The 20,104-nt window shown below is 34.8% G+C and overlaps 3 protein-coding genes across 3 annotated transcripts; 1 reads left to right on the top strand and 2 right to left on the bottom strand.

Moving 5' to 3' along the window:
- Positions 1 to 3,934: 3,934 nt before the first annotated feature.
- On the bottom strand, positions 3,935 to 5,740 carry LOC125217160 (mavicyanin-like). Its single transcript, XM_048118998.2, has 2 exons — positions 5,285 to 5,740; positions 3,935 to 4,520 (listed from the first exon to the last, which is right to left on the bottom strand). Exons 1-2 carry the CDS (start codon positions 5,445 to 5,447, stop codon positions 4,108 to 4,110), a joined length of 576 nt encoding a protein of 191 aa, XP_047974955.1. The 5' UTR covers positions 5,448 to 5,740; the 3' UTR covers positions 3,935 to 4,107.
- Positions 5,741 to 10,016: 4,276 nt separating this feature from the next.
- On the top strand, positions 10,017 to 11,968 carry LOC125203413 (2-oxoglutarate (2OG) and Fe(II)-dependent oxygenase superfamily protein). The gene is made up of 3 exons (XM_048101752.2): positions 10,017 to 10,244; positions 10,870 to 11,117; positions 11,284 to 11,968. Exons 1-3 carry the CDS (start codon positions 10,041 to 10,043, stop codon positions 11,873 to 11,875), a joined length of 1,044 nt encoding a protein of 347 aa, XP_047957709.1. The 5' UTR covers positions 10,017 to 10,040; the 3' UTR covers positions 11,876 to 11,968.
- A 4,605-nt stretch (positions 11,969 to 16,573) lies between these two features.
- On the bottom strand, positions 16,574 to 19,466 carry LOC125200839 (RGG repeats nuclear RNA binding protein A-like). The gene is made up of 7 exons (XM_048098633.2): positions 19,059 to 19,466; positions 18,177 to 18,495; positions 18,018 to 18,083; positions 17,774 to 17,906; positions 17,371 to 17,526; positions 17,207 to 17,263; positions 16,574 to 16,943 (listed from the first exon to the last, which is right to left on the bottom strand). Exons 1-7 carry the CDS (start codon positions 19,219 to 19,221, stop codon positions 16,755 to 16,757), a joined length of 1,083 nt encoding a protein of 360 aa, XP_047954590.1. The 5' UTR covers positions 19,222 to 19,466; the 3' UTR covers positions 16,574 to 16,754.
- Between the last annotated feature and the right edge of the window lie 638 nt (positions 19,467 to 20,104).

Genomic DNA, 20,104 nt, shown 5'->3' with positions numbered 1-20,104 from the left:
CTTCACGGAAAAGTTGTTTGAATACTAATGACCTGAGGGAAAAAAATATAGTATATATTTAATGATTTTATATATTTTGCATACAAACAAAAACCAGCGCATTAAACAACATACCACACGGTAATGAAAAACACACTATAAACTGAGTATATTGGTTTGGCTCTATGAGCGATAGCTTCATAAACGTGAATGCAACGAATGTTGATTACCGAATACATTGTGGAAAGCACTAGATTACTAAGCAAGATGTGGAATGGTTCCATGATGTCGACCTTTGTTCCTATGGTATGAACTAAAATATCAGACTTGAGTTTTGTAAGATAAGTAGGAATGTGTGGATAGTAAGTCTTCAAATGTCATATTTATAGGTCAAAAATAACCATGAGATTGATTAAACTTCTCCAAATTAAAGTCTATAAATTTGCACCTTTAAATATGAATAATAAGTTTAAAAAACTGAATAATTAATTTAAACATTGATCGATGGATACATGAAGCTACCTATCTCTTGGTTGTGACAGTACAAGTGTGGTGTGTATGCAGTGTTGCGATATTCAAATAAGGCAGGTTCCCCAGATCCAGCAAGTCCACTTGATCACTTGGTCTAGGAACTCGTAGGTTGCGTGGAATCCCGGTCGTCGGACACACAAGTACTTCCCCGCTTCAAAAACCCTCAACCACTTTACTAAACCTAGTATAGGGATGTAGGGATCGATCCCACAGAGAAAGATGCGTAAGAATCGTAATTAAGGATTTGGGAGTATTTTTGGTGTTGGCTGCTGCCACGCATTTTCTTGGGTTGAGGAAAAATTAAAATTAACTTGACTTGGGAATATTAGAAAGAAACTTAACCTAACAGCTAGACCTAGGAAATAATTCTACGATGGGACCACCTCTAAGAAAAAGCAGAGTACGACTGCAAAGTGGTAGAATAACTAACTCTAGTACTAACTGACAGTGACATCGTCTTCTACAACCAAATTCGCATAAAACTTCTTGAGAAAACACATAAGCAAATCAAAAACAGAGCTACTAACTTGGAATCAAATCTATGCATAAATAACGAAGAACTTACAGACCTGCATACCTAGACGAAAGGAAATAGAAAACAAAGGAAATAAAACAAGTCTATCCACTACTGTTTCTTTCACACGCCAAAACCAACTTCAGACGCTAAATCCACTCCGGATCCAAGCGTCCGACACGGACTCCAAACAGAAGAAATTCTCCATCACGTCAGATTTACAAATTTAAGCTCCGAACACTCAATCAACCACAGATCTATCACCCAATTCCACATCAAACACCTCAATAACGAAATAAACAGAGATCGACATAGCAATTTAAGAATTACGCTAACAGTAGAGAGATCTAAGCAAAAGTAACTTGAAATTAAACAGCTAAACTCAGATCCATGAGCGATAAACAGTTAAACATCATCAACATCAAAGTCGACTCCCAAAAGTGAAGTTCGACGGTGGAAACTAGCAAAAACAGCTGAAATTAAAACAAATGTATCTTCGCCCTCACTGGGACGGTGTTACCAAACTCGAGATCTCTAGAAAGTTCCCCCCCCCTATCACAATTATCCCCCAGAATGTTTCCCAAGTGTGTGTAAAATGTATGAGCTAAGAAGAGTGAAAACTATATCCATTACGCTGCATGCTCCTCTCTATTTATAGCGCTTTAGTGGGTCCAGCGAGGTATTGATAATGACTTTGTTGCCCTCAGCTGTAGACTCCCCCGTCACGCCAATTTTCCTTGTAAATCCTGCTCATTTCGTCCTTTTCTTTCGCTAGACCATCTCCTTCCTTACTTCCTTGATCTAGCGATTTTCTTCATACACCTGGCTTAGGAAACGTGTTAGACCCAGCAATTTATAACATTTTTTTGCACATTACCGATGCATGAAATTAGCCTTATCAATACACGTTTTTCTCATACGATGAATTTAATATTTTTTTTTCTATTTTCATAGAGGTTTTGAAATATATGCTCCTCCAGCTTAGAAGTTAGAACTCCTCTACCTACTAAGGTCTAAGAAAGAAAAGACAATTTCAAACGTTTGACTAAATTTTTCTTTGTCCGAGTCATAATTATATTTTTAATCCATTTACTATGTCAATTAACTTCCTCCTGGTGTTCGCCTCGCCGTTCACATTCTTTAACTGGGTCAAATTCTAAAAAAAGAATGATGGTAATTACTATGGCATGAAAATGATAGAATTAATTTTACCATACGAATATTTTTTTTTGGTTAACCGCAGGTGTACCGAATCCGCCTTTTTGGCAAAATCTGACGAAGATATTTTTTTTTGGTTTAAACCGCAGGTGTACCGAACCTGCCTTTTTGGCAGAATCCGACGAAGATATTTTTTTTTTGGTTTAAACCGCAGGTGTACCGAACCCGCCTTTTTGGCAGAATCCGACTAATCCTACTCGACCGAATTTGCGGATTAAGGCCGAAAGTCTCCCAGCGGGTGGCGGGGTTTGAACCCGTGACCTCATGGTCACCAGACTCACCACAGCTCCGCACTGCCAACTGCGATGCGAACTGTTGGTATACGAATATTTATTTTTTAATACAACTAACTAAAATAATTATGAAGTTGAGAATGGGCCTTAGACATAAATAGGAGACCAAACAATCTAAAAAGAATCATATTGGGACTACGGCATCAAGCTAGATTAAGCCCACGTCAGAAACCATAGTTCAAAATTGAGTGAACAATTAACATCGACAGATTAGCTTTCAAGTTTCAACTTTGAGCATGTGTTTTTATACAAGTTAACGATCGAATTTATTCTAAATTAATAATTTTATCAATTCTGTCACAAATTCACAATCTTTGAAATTTGTGAATATTGTCTCAATCTTTCCAACTTGTATTAAAATTTATCATCTGAATTTCACTCTTATTATTAGGTGTCTCAAGATGTGTTGGGGGATAGTCTATTTCTTCACTCCGAAAAATAAGTTTTATCTGTTGGTATTAGTGTTTCACTATAATCTTAAGTTTTTATAATACAATGATCTCAAAAGAGAGTCCCAAAATTGACACAAATTAAAAAGATGAGGAAAAATTGATAAAAGTTGGAAATGATATTGTGATAGAATTAATAAATTTTAAAAGTTCTGAAAGCTAATAAGCCAAATCTAATCTTACGTGGCATTATCCAGGTAGTGATAAAATACAAACTCATATATTGTACAAACTTCAAACTATGATCTGGATCATTAAAAATATCAACATATGACAAAATAGTAGCAATAAAAAATGTCAACACAACATCAACAGCTGACATTGTGTTTACATTTTTTGTTGCTGCTAATTTATATTGGAATTAGTTCAAGAGCATTAGTATAGGTACTGACATTATATTTAAGATTATCTCATACTCCTACAAAATTTTCATATAATTTGCATTTCTCTTGACAATTGTATTAAACAATACTATAACATTAAAATCATGGCTTGCCAAGGCAGAAGAATATTAGTTCAAGAAGTTTGACATTTAATATCTTATGAGCTAAATACAAAATTCTATTTTGGACACTGATCAAAGACGTTTGCACGTTATAATCTGCCGCCCTTGATCATAATACTAATTTATTCGAATAAGGTTATTCAAATGCACCAAAATACTTTTTGACTAGATAACATTTTGGTAGTATTAAATGAATTATAAGCAAGAATTAATTGGTTGCCAACTCCTACTACCAAATCGATTAAAAGTCAATTGCCTCAGTCTAATCTTGTCTCATATAGCTTGTGTTTTTCAATCAAGAGTGAATTTCAGCATTGCCCGTCACCCCTTTTAATTAGAAACTGAAAGAAACCTGAAATACAGAAGATAGAGATGTATAAATAGGAACAAGAGGGGTCCATTGAAGAAGAGCCATCTCTTTCCTTTTATAAATTGGACAAACAAATTCTAAGAAACATGGTCTCTTTATTGAAGCAAATCAATAATATAAATGGTGACAATAACAATAGAGATGGTCTCACAGCCTCACCACATAATGAGTCATGTACACACGATTATACTAAAAATATAACAATACACAAAAATAAAAGAAAATTACAAACAGCACTGCCTCTTGCCTTAGCTCATTACTCCCAACATGGCTCCCACAACTAGCAACAAGCCAACCACCGAGCTCATCTTGCCACCGACGCTGGTGGCAGCGTTGCCGGAGGGGGGCGGTGGGGAGGACGGTGTGGTGGTTGTAGGAGTTGGTGGGGTGTCTTCACCGCCGGGGGAGGGCGGTGAGGGGGTGGAGCCGCCTCCGGAGGGTGGTGATGGGGTGGTGGCGGCTGCGACGACGTTGATGGTGAGTTTCTGGCCCTGGCCGCAATGGTTGGACCTCGGGCAGAGGAAGTAGCGGGTGCCAGGGGCGTCGAGGGAGATGGTGGTGGGGCTGTTGCTGTCGGTGCTGATGGCGTTTGCGGTGTTGCAGCTGGTGTAGTCATCTTCTCTTACTTCGTCAACAGCATGGGAGGGACCATAGTTGAACACTGTAATACCAAAACAAGTTATTTTTAAGCACTAGTTATTTTTTTTGCAAGATTTAGGGCATATTTGGTACAACGCTCCGGCAAGATGTTTGCCAAGTAAGCATATGGGAGTAGTATTAGTTTTATAATATAACGTGAGTGAAATGAGTTTGTCATTCGTATGACACACTGACCTAATGCAGTAAAAGTCAAATGGGATGGATTTTTCAAAATAGCAAAATAAGACATTTAATGATGAACATACAAAGTATTACTTTCATGGTAAAAATGCAGATCCAAAACATAAATTTGAGGCATATTAATTGGTTGGAAATGATTTACAATCTGTAGTGACTGGTTTTTCTTTAAGTTTGATAGAGGATAAAATTGTAATTGTACAATGTTAGTTTGAAAAAAAAATCCAAAAGTGGTAATTATATTTCCGACCGACCCTAAGAAAAAATTATGCAAAGGGTAACCATTTTAATACTAGTATATTTTTCTTTATAAGATTAGCTTTAAGATACTAAATCGATAACTTAAATTGCTTTGAAAAAAGAAAAAAAGAAGCTCTCTAGCATATTGATTAAAGATTTAGAAAAATAATTTGTAAGCAACAAAAAAATTAACAGCCATGAGCCCATGATTAACCTCGATAATTTTATGCAGTACATAAGATCTACAAAACATATGTATAAAAAGTGAAACATGTATACTAAATATGACTTAGTATATTAATAATTTAGTTGAAAATTAAGTCGAAAATAGAATATAGATGAACATACCAAGGGAGTCACCAACGGTAAAAGTTTTTCCCCTTGCCCAGTTGACGTAGTTGACGGTGTCGTCCCAACCAGCAGAGTCGCCGACGGTGTGCTGCGTCTGCCCGTACGCTGCCGGAAATATCACAAGCACAAAGAGGAGGGCAATGGCTCTACCCATTTTCATTTTACTATATTTTTATTGATATATGTCTTACTTTCTTTATATGTATGTATATGAGTTTGATGAATAAAAATGTTTTCGGAGCTCAAATGTGTTAAGTTCATGGAAGATGCAATTCTATATATAGACGGATAGTATTAGGTGAAATACAATTATTTAATTGGACGAATAATGAAGTCGTAAGCCATGATAATTACTCTAATATTACATATACTCTTTCCTATCTTAAAACTAATTTTGCAATTATTTTTTCCTCTAGAGTTTCTCTTTTTGTATCAACTTCATTCTTTCACGAATTTTGACGTTGTACATATGATTTTTACATTTATGTCAATTTTGTTAGATAATGCACTTTTAGAATTTTAGGGTGCTTAACAAAGCTATTGAATTCAGTGAATTCGAAATCGCGTGAATATTTTTAAATAAACAATTGTGTATTCAACATACACAATTCATTGTTTTTACTTTTTTCCTTGTTTTATTTTACAAATTTGTGTACCTAATCCGTTAAGAATAGGTTGTTGAAAAATGGGCTTTTGCTTCAGGCCTCGAATCCAATCAGGAGACGCCATCTGGCACCCTCCATACCTAATATAATTTCAAATTGCATTATTATTATTATTCTTATTCTAATTTCATCCATCAATCAACACTTCAATATTTTCTACAACCTAATGCTGCTAGGGGATAAAGTTTTATTGTATCATTCTCTAATTTAACGAAGCCAAGTCATGTTATAGTCAATTTCAATTGCAATTTGTGTAATATTGTGAGAATCTTTGAACTTACTCTGGTGCTATTATTTAATACACGTTCAAATACGATACCTAACTAATAATGCTTTGATTCATTCATATAGATGAAGAGGAAAAAATAAACATTAATAATTCCCACCATCTAATTATCTACTACTGTTAATTGGTTCGAGTTCAATATACACCTAATATATTTTAAAGTAACAAAATAGAAGATGAAATTATAATAATTTCCATGTGTAGACTAGGTTCACACGGCAACTTCTCTTGGTCGTGTTACTTGTATATCATTGTAGTGTAGAAAATTATTTTAATTTGTTGACTTTATCAAATTAATACTTATGGAACCGGTATACTTTACCAATATTATAATAATTTCCCTTTCCATATTTTCGTAACTTATCCTTTGATTATGTAGTATACTTTAGTGTCATTAGTGGATACAAAGTGCAACCTTGAACACCTAAAGGTCAATGCATTACCAAACCTTAACCAAATCTCAGTTATATTAAAGTTTCATCTATTGGCTGTTCTGATCTGTCAAATCATGTATAGTTGATATTAATGGGTAAAGTTATTTTAATCAAAATATTGATATAATTAATTGATCAAAAGATTATACATATTTTTATTGTATAAATAGTTGGAAACCGTCCACGCTCGATCATGAGTCCAATGTTACATCAGAACTAAGATAAATAAATTTGAGATTTTTAGCATGTTCTAACGTAGAAGTATTAGGCCATTATTATAAAATGTAGTAAAGGAAATAAGCGGGTTTTGAAATATTTATATTTTTTTCTCTAACTTAGAATTCCTCTACCTACTAATAAAGTTGCTAATGTAGAGACAAATTCAAACGTTTGACTAAATTTTTACCTTGTCCGAGTCATAATTATGTTTTTAATCCATTAATTATGTTTCATCCTAGTGATCGCCGGTCACATTCTTTAACTGGGTCAAATTCTAACAAGAAGGATGATAACTACTATATTTTACTATAGCATGAAAATGCTAAAATTAATTTTACTATCCAAATATTTATATTTTAAGGCAAATAATTAAAATAACTACAGAATGGGCCTCGGACAAAAATACGAGAACAAACACTCTTAAAAAACAATCATATTAGGACTACGGCCTAAAGCTAGTGATTAAGCCCAGAACGAAAACCATAGTTTAAAATTAGTGGGCAATTACTTAAGCAGGTCACTTAGGTCGTATTTTGAGAATCATATTCCGCCAGCACATTTTCAATAACCGTGGTGGAACAAAAATTGGGGGAGAGAGTAGGTGGGAATGAAAAGAAGAATGATTTTTAAAATTTTAAATAAAACACAAAAAATTTAGTCCAACTTACTAATCTGGGCCACCTCGATTTTTCGACAAGCCACAATTTTGCCGGAATCATCAAGTGTGGGAATTCCCAGACAGCAATAAAATTCATGATTTTCAAGTTTTAAGTTAATGAGAAAATCCACAAGTCCACCAAAGTTCATATTAGTAGCCCTAACCAATGATACTCTAAAGTCCAAAATGTAGTAATTCAATTAACTCCAATGGTACTCTAAAAGCAATCTCATACAAGGGGTGAGCATTCGGGTTTCGGTTCGGTTTTTGTCAAAACCGAACCAAACCCGAAAAACCGAATTTAGTTCAAAATCCAAACCGAACCGAACCGAAAAACCAAAAAATCGAAAACCGAACTTCAAAAACCGAACAAAACCGAAAAACCGACATTTTCAAAAAAAAAACCAAAAACCAAAAAAAATAATATATATTAATATATATATATATAATTTAATATATATTATATATATGATATAATATATTAAATTAATAGAATAAATATATATAATATTATATTTAAAATATAATTCAGTTTTTCAATTTTTCTGTTATTTTTTTCACCCGAACCGAACCGAACCAAAAAACCGAAATAAACGAACCGAATTTCAAAATTTCGGTTTGGTTCGGTTCGGATATTCAATTTTCGGTTTTTTTTCTCACCCCTACTCATACTATTAGATTTATTTTTTAGCAAAATATAGTAGTACCAATTTTAGGATTCACACTGGAGCAAACCCAAAAACTTTTTCAAATTTTGTAAGGGAAAAAAAGCATGATATAGAGAATATTCTTTTAAGTTTGATTGTAGTGTAAATGGTTGAAGTAAAATCATATTTGATGTAACATTTACTCTAAAATAGGTTTGTGAATGGTTGGAATCTGAAGATGCTCTTAGCTACCTGTAATGTAAATTTTTTAAATTATGAAAGAATTGATAAAATAACTAAAGATCGAAATAGATTCAATCCTTAATTATTTTAATATACATATAGTTTCATGCATAGCTAAAAATATAAACAAAACTTGGTTTAAAATATATACCTAAAATTTAACAGTTACCTTAGCTATTTAGTTTCTCCCGCGATATTAAGAGATTTATTTGCTCGAGATTACATTGGCCTGCACCTGAAGAAGCTAAAACTAATTAGTCAAGACTAGTTTCTACATGACATATCTTAACATATTCTAACTGATGCAAAATGTTAAAATTACAATTTAATGGCCGAATAATAATTACTTTGATTCTAATCAATTCTTTATGTTTCAAACGTTACGAAATCACGTCAAGTAAGCCATGTAGCTCGTGATCCATCCAGATTTCATATTGGAGATATTTCAGTTAATTTTGTAAATATCGAACATTGCACAATAAATATAACAAGTTAAACAAAATTAGAACATTGGACATGTATAACAATTTTCTTCTAAACCCCAACAATTGGCAAATACCTTGAACAAAGATCTAAAAAAGTTACTTATGAGCAGTTTATGCATTCTCCAAATCCAATTAGTATATGTGCACAAACGTAGAATAACATTGTGGTGTGTGTGTGAGGAAAAAATGCATTACGTAGTAGACTAGTAGTAGAACAGGTTTTGGAAAGGCCACGCCACATCACTTTTATTTTATGTCTATTAAATTCCAAAACCATTTAACAAACCAGGAACTGGTTTCTCGTTCTATGGCGTCAGCCCTGACTTATCCCAGCCCTCTTTCCCTCACCAATTTAATACTACTAATTCAAGTTCAATTTTTTTTATATGATTAAACGCAAAAATAGAAATCAAGATATACGTCACAGTGGCTGTCTGTTTCAACCAAGAACAAACCAATTTCCCACAATACTAGCTAGTAATAGTAAGGCCAGCCCATCTCCCCGAATAACAATAACAAAGTTATTTACGACATCAGCGTTCTTACATTATTAGAAATTGCATGACCAGCACTTCACGTGAGCCACCAAAACGATGCAAAATTATTTTATAAAATACATCTAGCCAAACTTAGTAAGCAAGATTGAATATATATACATATATTTACGTATTAGATTTATCCTGTTTGACGAATTATATATGTATATGATTAAACATTCACGAAAGTGGGGGCCATATTTGCCTGAGAATACGTACCTTATTTCCGGCACAATAAGATCTTCAAGTAGAAGAAATGACTGCCATCCTTTTGTCTTTGACTCTCTCCGGTCACCACCCCTGACTGAAAACATATGTATCAATTCCAGAAGCAAGTGATTTATGTACTAGCATGAGAACATAAATGCCTCCCGGCATTAATGCATCCTACATTCAATGTAACTACATAAATTAAACATGAATATTCGTATGAGTAATTTCTCCAGCTTATAAATAGATTAGAGCTATCTGTGTATCATCAACTTGCCTATTCAACGTTAGACAAGCACACCAAAAAAACCCCAGGTTTAACATGGAAGACAACACTCACCCCACAGCAGATCACCATTTCACAAGCACGATGACACTTGCACAAATGGGTGTAAGCAGTGTTCCTGAGTGCTACATTCTCCCTCCAGCCGAACGCCCTACCCTTGAGCAGACGCCACCTTCTACCTTCAGTGCTTTGCCAGTCATAGATCTCTCCTCTTTAGAGAACCCGGTTCTTCGGCCACATGTGATTGAACAAGTGCATATGGCATGCAAGGAATTCGGAGGTTTTCAGGTACGTTAGCAATCACATATTATTACATAAAAACCACTAGTTCGACAAAAAAGTTTTTAGGTTATACTTCATCCGTCCCAATAAAGATGCCCCACTTTCCTTTTTGGTATGTCCCAACAAATATATCACGCTTATATTTTTTCAAAAAGTACCTTTCCTCTATTAGTACATTCAGTTATTACTTCAACTACCTTTTCTCTTTCTTCATTATTGCTCCAGTTACCTTTTCCTTTCTCTATAAATACATTCTATTACATTTTATCTCTATACTTAACAGACTAAACAAAATTTTCTAAAATCTGGTACCATCGAAGAAGTGGGACATCTTCATTGGGACGGAGGGAGTAACTTTTTAAGAGTGTTATGTAGTTGCCAGCATATGTATGTTCATATACAGTTAGATGGCATGCATGGTTTAACATCAGCTGTGAGAATGCATTACTATTATATATAAGTGAAAAAAAAGTATGATCATGAAGCAATTTCGGTATGTTCACTGAATAATTTCCATATGTGGTATTTTATTACCTTCTCATTGCATGAGCAGTCCATACAAATAAGCAATTTGAACTTAAGCACATACTATTCTAGGGCCATGCGCTAGAAATTTCTTTTCCCCCTGCAGGTGATCAATCATGGAATTCCTGTTTCATTAACGGATCAGGCCCTAGATGTTGCCGCAGATTTCTTTGACATGCCAAATGACACAAAAATGCAGTTTGCCTCTACTAATGTTCATGAACCTGTAAGGTATGGGACAAGTTTAAATCAAGTCAATGATAAAATTCAATATTGGAGAGACTTCATCAAACACTATGCCAATCCAATTTCAACTTGGATCGACTTGTGGCCATCAGAGCCTCCAAGTTACAAGTAAGCAACTCTATGCAGTCCTTACACTACTAACAATTATAATATGATCACTGATGCTTCTAACAGGTATAATATGTTTGCCAAGTAAAATATATCAGTGATGCTTTCTTATTTAGCCATAATCATCATTATCGCATGTCTCAAAGAGTATGTACCAATTTTGTAGGGAAAAAATGGGAAACTATGCCAAGGCTTTGCTACTTTTGCATACAAAGCTAATACAGATAGTATTTGAGAGTTTGGGTCTACAATCAGACTACTTACAGAATGATGTGGAGCAAGGTTCCCAAGTCATAGCTGTGAATTGCTATCCTACTTGCCCCCAACCAAATTTAGCACTGGGCCTGCCCCGACACTCAGACTATGGATTGTTAACAATCATACTCCAAGATCAACAGGGTCTAGAAGTGATGGACAGAAATGAGAATTGGCAGCCTGTTCCATTAATCGAAGGAGCATTAGTGGTTCAGGTGGGTGATCAAATGGAAGTGCTCAGCAATGGCCGATACAAAAGTATTGTTCATCGAGCAACTGTGAATTTAGAGAAAAAGCGTCTTTCCATTGCTAGCCTTCACAGTCTGGCAATAAACAGAAAAGTAACACCTGCTCCAGACCTAGTGGATGAGCGACATCCCTTGTCCTACAAAGAAGGCAGCTTCGAAGATTTTCTGAACTTCCTTTCAGATAATGACATCCTGGAAGGTAGATACATAGACACATTAAGAAAAAATTCAGACAGCATTTCTGAAGCAAAATAAGTGCTAGTACAAGGTTTATCCATCATTCTTTAACAGATTCTGATTTCAAAAGCTGGAAAGCACATCAAGATACCAACGGGTCGCACTTAGGTTTGCAAAATTCCTGGAATAACGGCAATGATGGAAGCCAAGTATTGAGTGATATAGCATAATTAAAATTTCTGTCGTGCTAGAAAGATACTGATATGCATTCACAACCGTTACTTTGGTTACAAGTAGTGGGCGTTGGTTACGGATAGTGGAGCTTGAATAAAGTTATAGCTAGTCATTATTTTCCAGCACGAGTTATCTTTCTTCTTTCTAGACTTATAATCTATGTCATTAGATGTTGAGGGGGCGACTTCTTCTGAGTATTGTATTGTACGGCATTGCCGAGCCTTTCCATTAAGGAAAGAGGGCCTTCTTTTGAAGGAGTTATCTTTTATTTCTATCATATTTCCCATTTCATTCACACAGTGTCAGACAAACTTTCATTCTATTATTTGCTCTAACAAGTATGGATAATATTATACGAAATTCGGCAAACTTCCATTTGAGCATACCACATCTACTTATTTGTCAATATCTTCCTGAGTTTACTAAGGAAACCTATTAATGGTTCACTACATAATAAAAAAATTCACCCTGGAACGAACACAAAGATGTGCCCCTTGGCAAGAGGCAAGAAGTCCTGATTGGGAAATGTAACTTCAAATATATGAGTATAGCGTGAAGAAGTAGCATGCAGTTTAATTTATCATTGTTTGCTTTCCTTTTTCCATTCTTCTTTTCCGCAAGGAATAAAGATTAGAAAAGGCAATCCTAGAATCTATTATTAAACCTTACAGATTTCCCTGGCTGCACAATCAGACTCTATGCTCAGAAAGTGTCTGTGTCGTTGACATTTTTGGTGAGGAAATGCATAAAACCCAACCAGATATTTGCTCATGCATCAAAAAATGTATGATATCATAGAAAACCCAACCATCAAGGGTCAGATTTTAAGAGAACTAGATATTTAACAAGTCATCTCAGTGAAGTTAAAAATACGATAAATAACTGTTCTTACTTGGGTGAGTGCAATGTTGCTGTACATTTGAATGATTAAACTGACATCATGATTTATTCATATACTATTGTCCATATATTCTCCATAAGCACAGGGATTCCAGTTCCACTACTAAATATCGACAAACACATACAGAATAAATATCTAGCAGAAGGACAAATAAAATTTTAGATTTTACGACAATGCCACATTGGCAAACAGACAGACAAACCTTCATAATAAGTATTGAATAATGTGAGCCTGATTTCAAAACACAAACGTATCCCGGCCCTCGTCAATTTTCTTATATTCATCAGCATAATCATATTTATGTTCCCATCACGTATAACATACTGTCTTTCATGAATCACGGTTGCCAGTCTGCATGACTGATATTTTAGGCCACGTAAAGAAAAAGGTAATAATACAATCCATATCCATGCATATATAAGTACAAAGAACACAATGACGCGAAAAGTTTCACGTCGGCTTACAATTTACGAGCCTGCAATTATAACTTTAACATCGTTATTCTTGCGATCTTTAAGCTTGTCACGCATTAATACCTAAAGGGTGAAAACTTGAGAGGGTGTTTGCACTGGATTTGGAGGTGACCTGCCTCTAATATGTATATTAATGTTATCTAACAGTACATTTGTCAAAGGGAAAGTAAGGTTGTAAACAAGTCAAGTTATTTGCTAGCTACTCGTATTTCAGTTCGGGAAAATCTCTTTTGAGCTTGTTCAGTGAGGCTCAGAAACTATGTCAAACTTGAGCTTGACGCTACTCAAACCATTAGCTGTGAGCAAGTTCATTTATGTACTCATGAATTCATTCAAAATATATAGATCTATTAGTTTCGTATCTAACTTATGGAATACTCCACCTTTTATACTTAAAGGATACAGGAAAGTTATCATTTTAGTAGATACTACAATTGTTTAACAGGAAATGAAAGTTATTTAAAGCTCAAATAAGCTCATGAACCTAAGCAAATTAAGCTCAACCCGAACTCCATTCGTATTGTCGAGCTGAGCTTGAGTTTCATCCTTCTGAGAGCATAATTTGAAGCCAGATATGGTACCAGTGGCTATGAATGTTAACGATTGGATAAACAAAACCGTGAACTGGATCTCATGTAACAATCCATTTTTATAACATTAAAAGATTTAAAACAAACATCGGATAATGGATCGGAAACGGAAAGCTCATGCACCGAATAACCTAGAATTGCAAAATTCAAATACACATAAAAACTTCCGATATTCGTGCATCTACAACAGTTTCATTGCACACTGCAGACTACTGGGAATTGAATGAAATCCATAAATTATCGGCACTCCAAACTGCGAAGATAATCGAGTTTAAGCATTAATAGAAGAGCACTAACCAAAGTTCAGCGGCGCCTCCGCTCGTCTGCTGTCGTCGGCAGAGCTCAGGCAAGATCTTTCTGGTTAAGTTTCATCTCCTTTTCGGCCATTTCCGTTGTTCATGGAGAAGCCACAACTGAATACTGGGCTTTGGGCTGTTCATTAATGGGCCGATCCGCAAAAATCCCATCAATTATCATTTCATGGAACACAGGTCACATTGACGCAAAAACATATTATACAGTTTTAAATTTAATTACCATCTCCGTCTAATATAGTTTTAGTAGTGGCTGACATAAAAAATTAGTAAAGTAGAAAAATATGATAGAAAAAAATTATGGCGTATAGTGAATGAAAATAGGACTCCTCATTATTGACAAAAACTTACCAAAAATAGGTAGAAGAGTAATTTTAGTTGATGATCCAAAATGGAAAAACAGAAATGTTTTTTGTGGACATAGATGGTATAATTACTATCCAAATAATAGTACAACATTTTTATGAGAGTTGTTAACAAATACTCCATATTTGGAGTCACTTATTGTTATGGCTCGGGTTTTAAGAAAAAGTTAAAGTGTGTAATAAATGAAGTGAGATGGTGGAGTATGTAATAAATGAAGTAAGATGGTAGAGTGTGTAATAAATTAAGTGAGATGATAGAGTTGGTTGAAGGTGTGTCCCTTTTCACTTTTGATTTTTGTTTTGGTTTATTTTAATGTATATATGGCATTTTGATGTAATTTTGATGAAGAATGGGGTAAAATTGTATGACCAAACAAGGAAAATTCTAAAAGTGACTCTTAAACTGGGACGAACTTTTATGGCAAAAAGTGACTCTTAATCTGGGACGGAGGGAGTAGTTCAGTTCATTGGGGCGGATATATTGCATGCACGTGGACCGTGGTGTGTCCAACCAATCATAATTGCACAAGCCATCTATCTTCTAATTTTTTTCTCTCGTTTTATACAGTTGTTAATAGTTGAACATACCACGAAAAAATATATCTGAACCATTGAATTTTACACAATCTTGACCTCCCTCTTCTCTTTCTTTCGTTTTCATTTTCTTTCTCAGTACTTTCGTGTACTTGGCTGATGATTACAATTGAAAATACAAAATAAGTTTATTACTATTAGGGTAATTAGCTTGTAACTAACTCTATCCGTTCCATAGAAATAGGTCATTTAGGGTTGACACGAGTTTTTAATGCGTAATTGGTAAAGTAAGAGAGAAGGAGAAAAAGTAATTGAAATTGGTAGTAGATGGTGGGGTTATAAATGATAAAATAAAAGAGAAGGAGAAAAATACAGCCATAAATGAACAAACTATATCTATGGGACGGACGAGAAAGAAAATACGACATATTTCTATGAAACAGAGAGTATTAAATTTCGGTCAAATTTTGATCTTGTATAGCATTTTAAAATATGATTGTAAATTATTAAATTTTGATCTTGTATAGCATTTTAAAATATGATTGTAAATTATTTAACTATTAATTAACATTAGTTTTACAACTGATCATTTTTTTACAGTTTCATGACTTATTTAGTCACATGTTACTACCCGCATCACATTATACTAAATAAAATAATTTTATTTGTTGAATTAAGATTTATATTTAGATAAAATCTATGAAATAAAGTACAGCAATGAAATTATTATATTCAATAAGTTATGAAGTCATTAAAGTACCAAAATCTCGATGCAAAATAAGTACAAATCATTTTTCTTACGTTATAAAATAAGAACAAATCAACGATTCAATAATTTACCAAATACTCACTTATATAATGTCCTCTCCTTACTGGCTTTTTATGGATTAGTAATTTACCAAATACCCACTTATTTAGTGTCCCCACTAGCTTCAATGATAAAGTTACATTTGCCATCCGAAAGCTGAAAAGGGAATGAATGATTCTGAGATAAATATTTGATAAAAACAGAATTAAAAAAATGATTCTTCCACGTTCTCATATTGGAGTCTATATACCAAAAGCTATATAAATATGATGCGACCATTTTATTCCTTCGACAAAATCATCATTCACACTCCCTCCATTCCGCCTTACTCCATTCCGCCTTAACAGAGACATTCCATTTTCTCAACAACATTATTCTCTGTATTACTTAACTTTATCTTCATTTTATTATTATTTCCAAAACGAGTACATAATATCACAGCATTACTCCTTTTAGTATCCAAAAATGCAACACAAAAATGAGTAAATCATTTGCTTTTCTACGCTTGTTATGAAAGCCATACGTATCACACTCAATATGGGATTAAAAAAGAGCAATGAAAGGCAATATACTTGAGATTTCAAATGTAATGTCAAAACAAACAACTAAAACGTGTTTTCCAGATTCACGAAGCAAAACTGAGCATCAATGTCACAATTAATTGTTCATATTCTATCCTGCACGATTGATTGATGAGAGACTCGACCATGAGCGGCAGGAAGCAGCACAACGAACATCTCATTTACCACCCAAGGTAGGGAATTGCCCGGGGTCTTCGATGGCTGGTGCCTGGAAAGTTCTCCTGTCACTCGGGCCACCAAAGCCCCCTCTCGCGCCGGCACGGCCACCACGACCTCGTCCACGACCACCAGGGCTGTAGTACTTCTCACCCTCAGCAGGTTTCAAGAACTCATTGATGCTGACAGCCTAGAACAGCCAATAAAACACAATCAGATTTCAATGAAACATAAACCAGTCTTCCAAAAATGCGTTGATCGGTAGTAAAAACCTGAGCTTGGGGAGCAAAAACATCAGAAAACATGAGGTAAAGAGCCTAACTGGCACTTATTCAACCAATATCCATTTTTAGGAGGCTCAAGAGATGCAACAATTGTCCAAAAAGAGCTACAGACATCATGAGAATATGTGATAGATAGTAGATACCCAGCATCCATAAAAGTTAGTAGTACCTTTTTAGCTCTTTCTTCTTTTTCAGCCAACTCTTTCTTTTTATCCTTATCAGAGCCCTGCAAAGAAGCATCTCATTAGTAATAAAAAGTCAACTCTCAAAATAAGCTACTTATTGAAGATATAGCCAAAAGAAAATGGATGAAAGTAGAGTAAAGTAGCTCACCAATTTGATGAAGACATCATCATTAGCTTTTTTGTTAGAAAGTGCTTGCATTGATTCAAATTCCTTCGCATCAACCTTCCTTTCCTCAGATTTCAGAGCAAGCAAAGCCTTCCTTTTCTCTTCAAGAAGCTTCTCATACTCTTCCAGTGTCATCTCCTATAAACATCATTCGACAGTCAAAGTAAAAAACCAAGGTAGTGATTCCTAAATCAAATTAAAAGCGCAGTGTTTGCCACAAAAAACTGTAATTGCTAAGAGGTAGCTTAAAAGGGAGCTTTAAAAGGGCGGAAGTTAAGCAAGTAACAATATTGCATCAAAACAAGAGCTGCCAGATAAAGCCTTTGGGATAACGAAAGCATTTACAGTGTTCAAACATGTGCTTAATGTTTATCAAATCTTTCACCTTATCCTCAGCCTTCTCTTCATCTTCCTCTTTAGTAGCTTCCTTTTCTACATTTTCAGCAGCATCTCGCTCTCCTGAGGGCTTCTCCACATTCAGATTTTTCTCATCTTCATTGACAACCTCCTCAGTCACTCTGGGGGAAAAAAAAAGCAGATTGTTGGTGAAATTGAATTATGGAAACATACATATCACTGCATTTCAATGAACACACTAATGGCCAATGAAAATAACTAAACATTCTTACTGTGCCAATTCATCAGTCTGTGTTCCCCAGTTTCCGCGGCCCGAACCTTCACGTTTCATCTCATTTCTGCAATAAAAATGGGGTAAGTCAGATTACCAACTTAAAAAAACATTGATAACAGTACATAAACTATCAAAATAGCACACTTTTCATACATACCCGCGGCCAGTTCCACTGCGGCGCTCAAGCGGCCTGCGAGTGCGGTCTCGTTCTCCTTCACCAGAGTCTCCATTGCTGTAGTCGCCTCGACGGCCACCACGGAATGAACCACGAGATCCACCATAGCCACCGACACGCCTTTCAGAAGACTTTCCATCAACATCATCAGGTGCACCCTGGGCAGCAAATCCTTCCTTGTTGCCATAGTTGTTTTCATTGTTGGTGAAGTCTCTATTGGGACGTGCACCACCATCGCGACCATATCCACGCCCTCTACCGCGCCCACCTCCTCGAGCAGAATCAAATTTTGCCTCTCGGACTGATAGGATATTACAGGTCAGAAGGTGAACAGCATGATAATGATTCAAACAGAGGCTAATAAAACATATATCCTCAACATAACACAAGTGTCGTACACTAGATTCAACTGACCAGAAACATGTGAAAATAATGAAATACATTTTCCAAAAAAATCTAGAACAAAAATTACTGTGCATCAACATGTGAAAATATTGAAATACATTTTCCAAAAAAATCTAGAACAAAAATTACTGTGCATCAACATGTGAAAATAATGAAATACATTTTCCAAAAAAATCTAGAACAAAAATTACTGTGCTTCAATATATTTAGCTCGAGGCATTGAACCCAAAAAAAATCACAGCTTATACAAGTTATGTCTTCTCAGTTCCAATTTTTCACTGACAGAACTTCATTACTAGAATCCAAACACAACAAAACTATTGAAAAATTAAACAATCAAATCAACACATTACTAATTGAGGGTAAAAATGCATAAATTTTCGAGAAGCCAAGCAAGATAACAAATTTATCAGAAAATCAGTTTACAGAGAAAAATAAAGCACTAAATAAAGCACTAACCAGCCTGAGCCGGGGGTAACGGCTTGGAGGGGAGCTTGGGCTGCGCCGGCAGCTTGGCCGGTGGTGCTACAGTTTTCTTCGGCTCGATCTTCTGCTGAGCCGCGAGGAGTGAGGGGTCCTCCGTATCGTCTCCCAGCAAATCAAATGGGTTAAGAGTCGCCATCAAGATGAGCAACAACACCAAAAGCAAAACGCTTGTTTCAGATTATTGATAAACAATCCTTTAATTTTACTTTATATTCTTCATTGAGTGTATTGGAATAACAGATCTATGAGCCTTGAGCCGAGGAAACTAGAGATTGAACGATAAAGAATGAGGGAGATAGAGAGATAGAGGGGTGTTGCCAAACCCTAGCCGCAATTAACTCAGTAGAGAGAGAGTGAGGTTTATCTTCAGGAGGCGGTGACTGTTGTTCCTATTTGATTTTACTATTTTTTTTTTAGTTCTTTGCCAAATTCTAATTTTATATGCTACATTAAATTATATAGTAAAATATAAAATTATTTTAATTTGCATTTAATCATGATTAAAATCTATTAAATTATTATTGATTTATTAAGATTTTACATTTTATCGTGATTTTATTTTAACGCGGTTTAATATACTACATTCGTCCCTTAATAAATTTCACATTTTTTTTAGTTTATCTAAAAAAATTGTTACATTTTCTTTATTAGAAAAAATTCTCTCTGACATTAATATGAATATATTATTTTCTCTACTTAACAAACAAAATACAATATTCTAAAATCTCGTGCATTTCCAAGTGTGTCATCTATTATGGAACGAAGAGAGTAATTTAACAAATAAAATTATTTAATTCAATATAATACTTTATGTGTCTCAAAATAATAATCTTCTATTTTATTGATTTACCTTAATCAGGTGACTTTCATTTTTTGTTAAGATTTTTTTCTTTATGAAATTCACTAAAAATATTCTATTCACTTTGCCATTAAATTCGTATAAAATTTGTATAGTCCCCAAGGACTTCTTCTTGTGATACCGATGGAGTATAATATTTGTTACTTGCCTAAAATGTACA

The sequence above is a fragment of the Salvia hispanica genome, chromosome 2, assembly GCF_029641045.1.
Source record: "Salvia hispanica isolate PSC_SH4W2 chromosome 2, Shi_PSC_v1, whole genome shotgun sequence".
Lineage (NCBI taxonomy): Eukaryota > Viridiplantae > Streptophyta > Magnoliopsida > Lamiales > Lamiaceae > Salvia > Salvia hispanica.
This window is presented reverse-complemented; position numbering and strand designations above follow the sequence as displayed.

Coding starts and splice junctions, on each gene's coding strand:
- LOC125203413 (XM_048101752.2), top strand. CDS start 10,041: ATGACACTTGCACAAATGGGTGTAAGCAGTGTTCCTGAGTGCTACATT. Junction 10,245..10,869: donor AGGAATTCGGAGGTTTTCAG/GTACGTTAGCAA, acceptor TTCCCCCTGCAG/GTGATCAATCATGGAATTCC. Junction 11,118..11,283: donor TCAGAGCCTCCAAGTTACAA/GTAAGCAACTCT, acceptor CCAATTTTGTAG/GGAAAAAATGGGAAACTATG.
- LOC125200839 (XM_048098633.2), bottom strand. CDS start 19,221: ATGGCGACTCTTAACCCATTTGATTTGCTGGGAGACGATACGGAGGAC. Junction 18,084..18,176: donor CGCAGTGGAACTGGCCGCGG/GTATGTATGAAA, acceptor TTTTTATTGCAG/AAATGAGATGAAACGTGAAG. Junction 17,264..17,370: donor ATGATGTCTTCATCAAATTG/GTGAGCTACTTT, acceptor GCTTCTTTGCAG/GGCTCTGATAAGGATAAAAA.
- LOC125217160 (XM_048118998.2), bottom strand. CDS start 5,447: ATGAAAATGGGTAGAGCCATTGCCCTCCTCTTTGTGCTTGTGATATTT. Junction 4,521..5,284: donor TACCGTTGGTGACTCCCTTG/GTATGTTCATCT, acceptor TTGGTATTACAG/TGTTCAACTATGGTCCCTCC.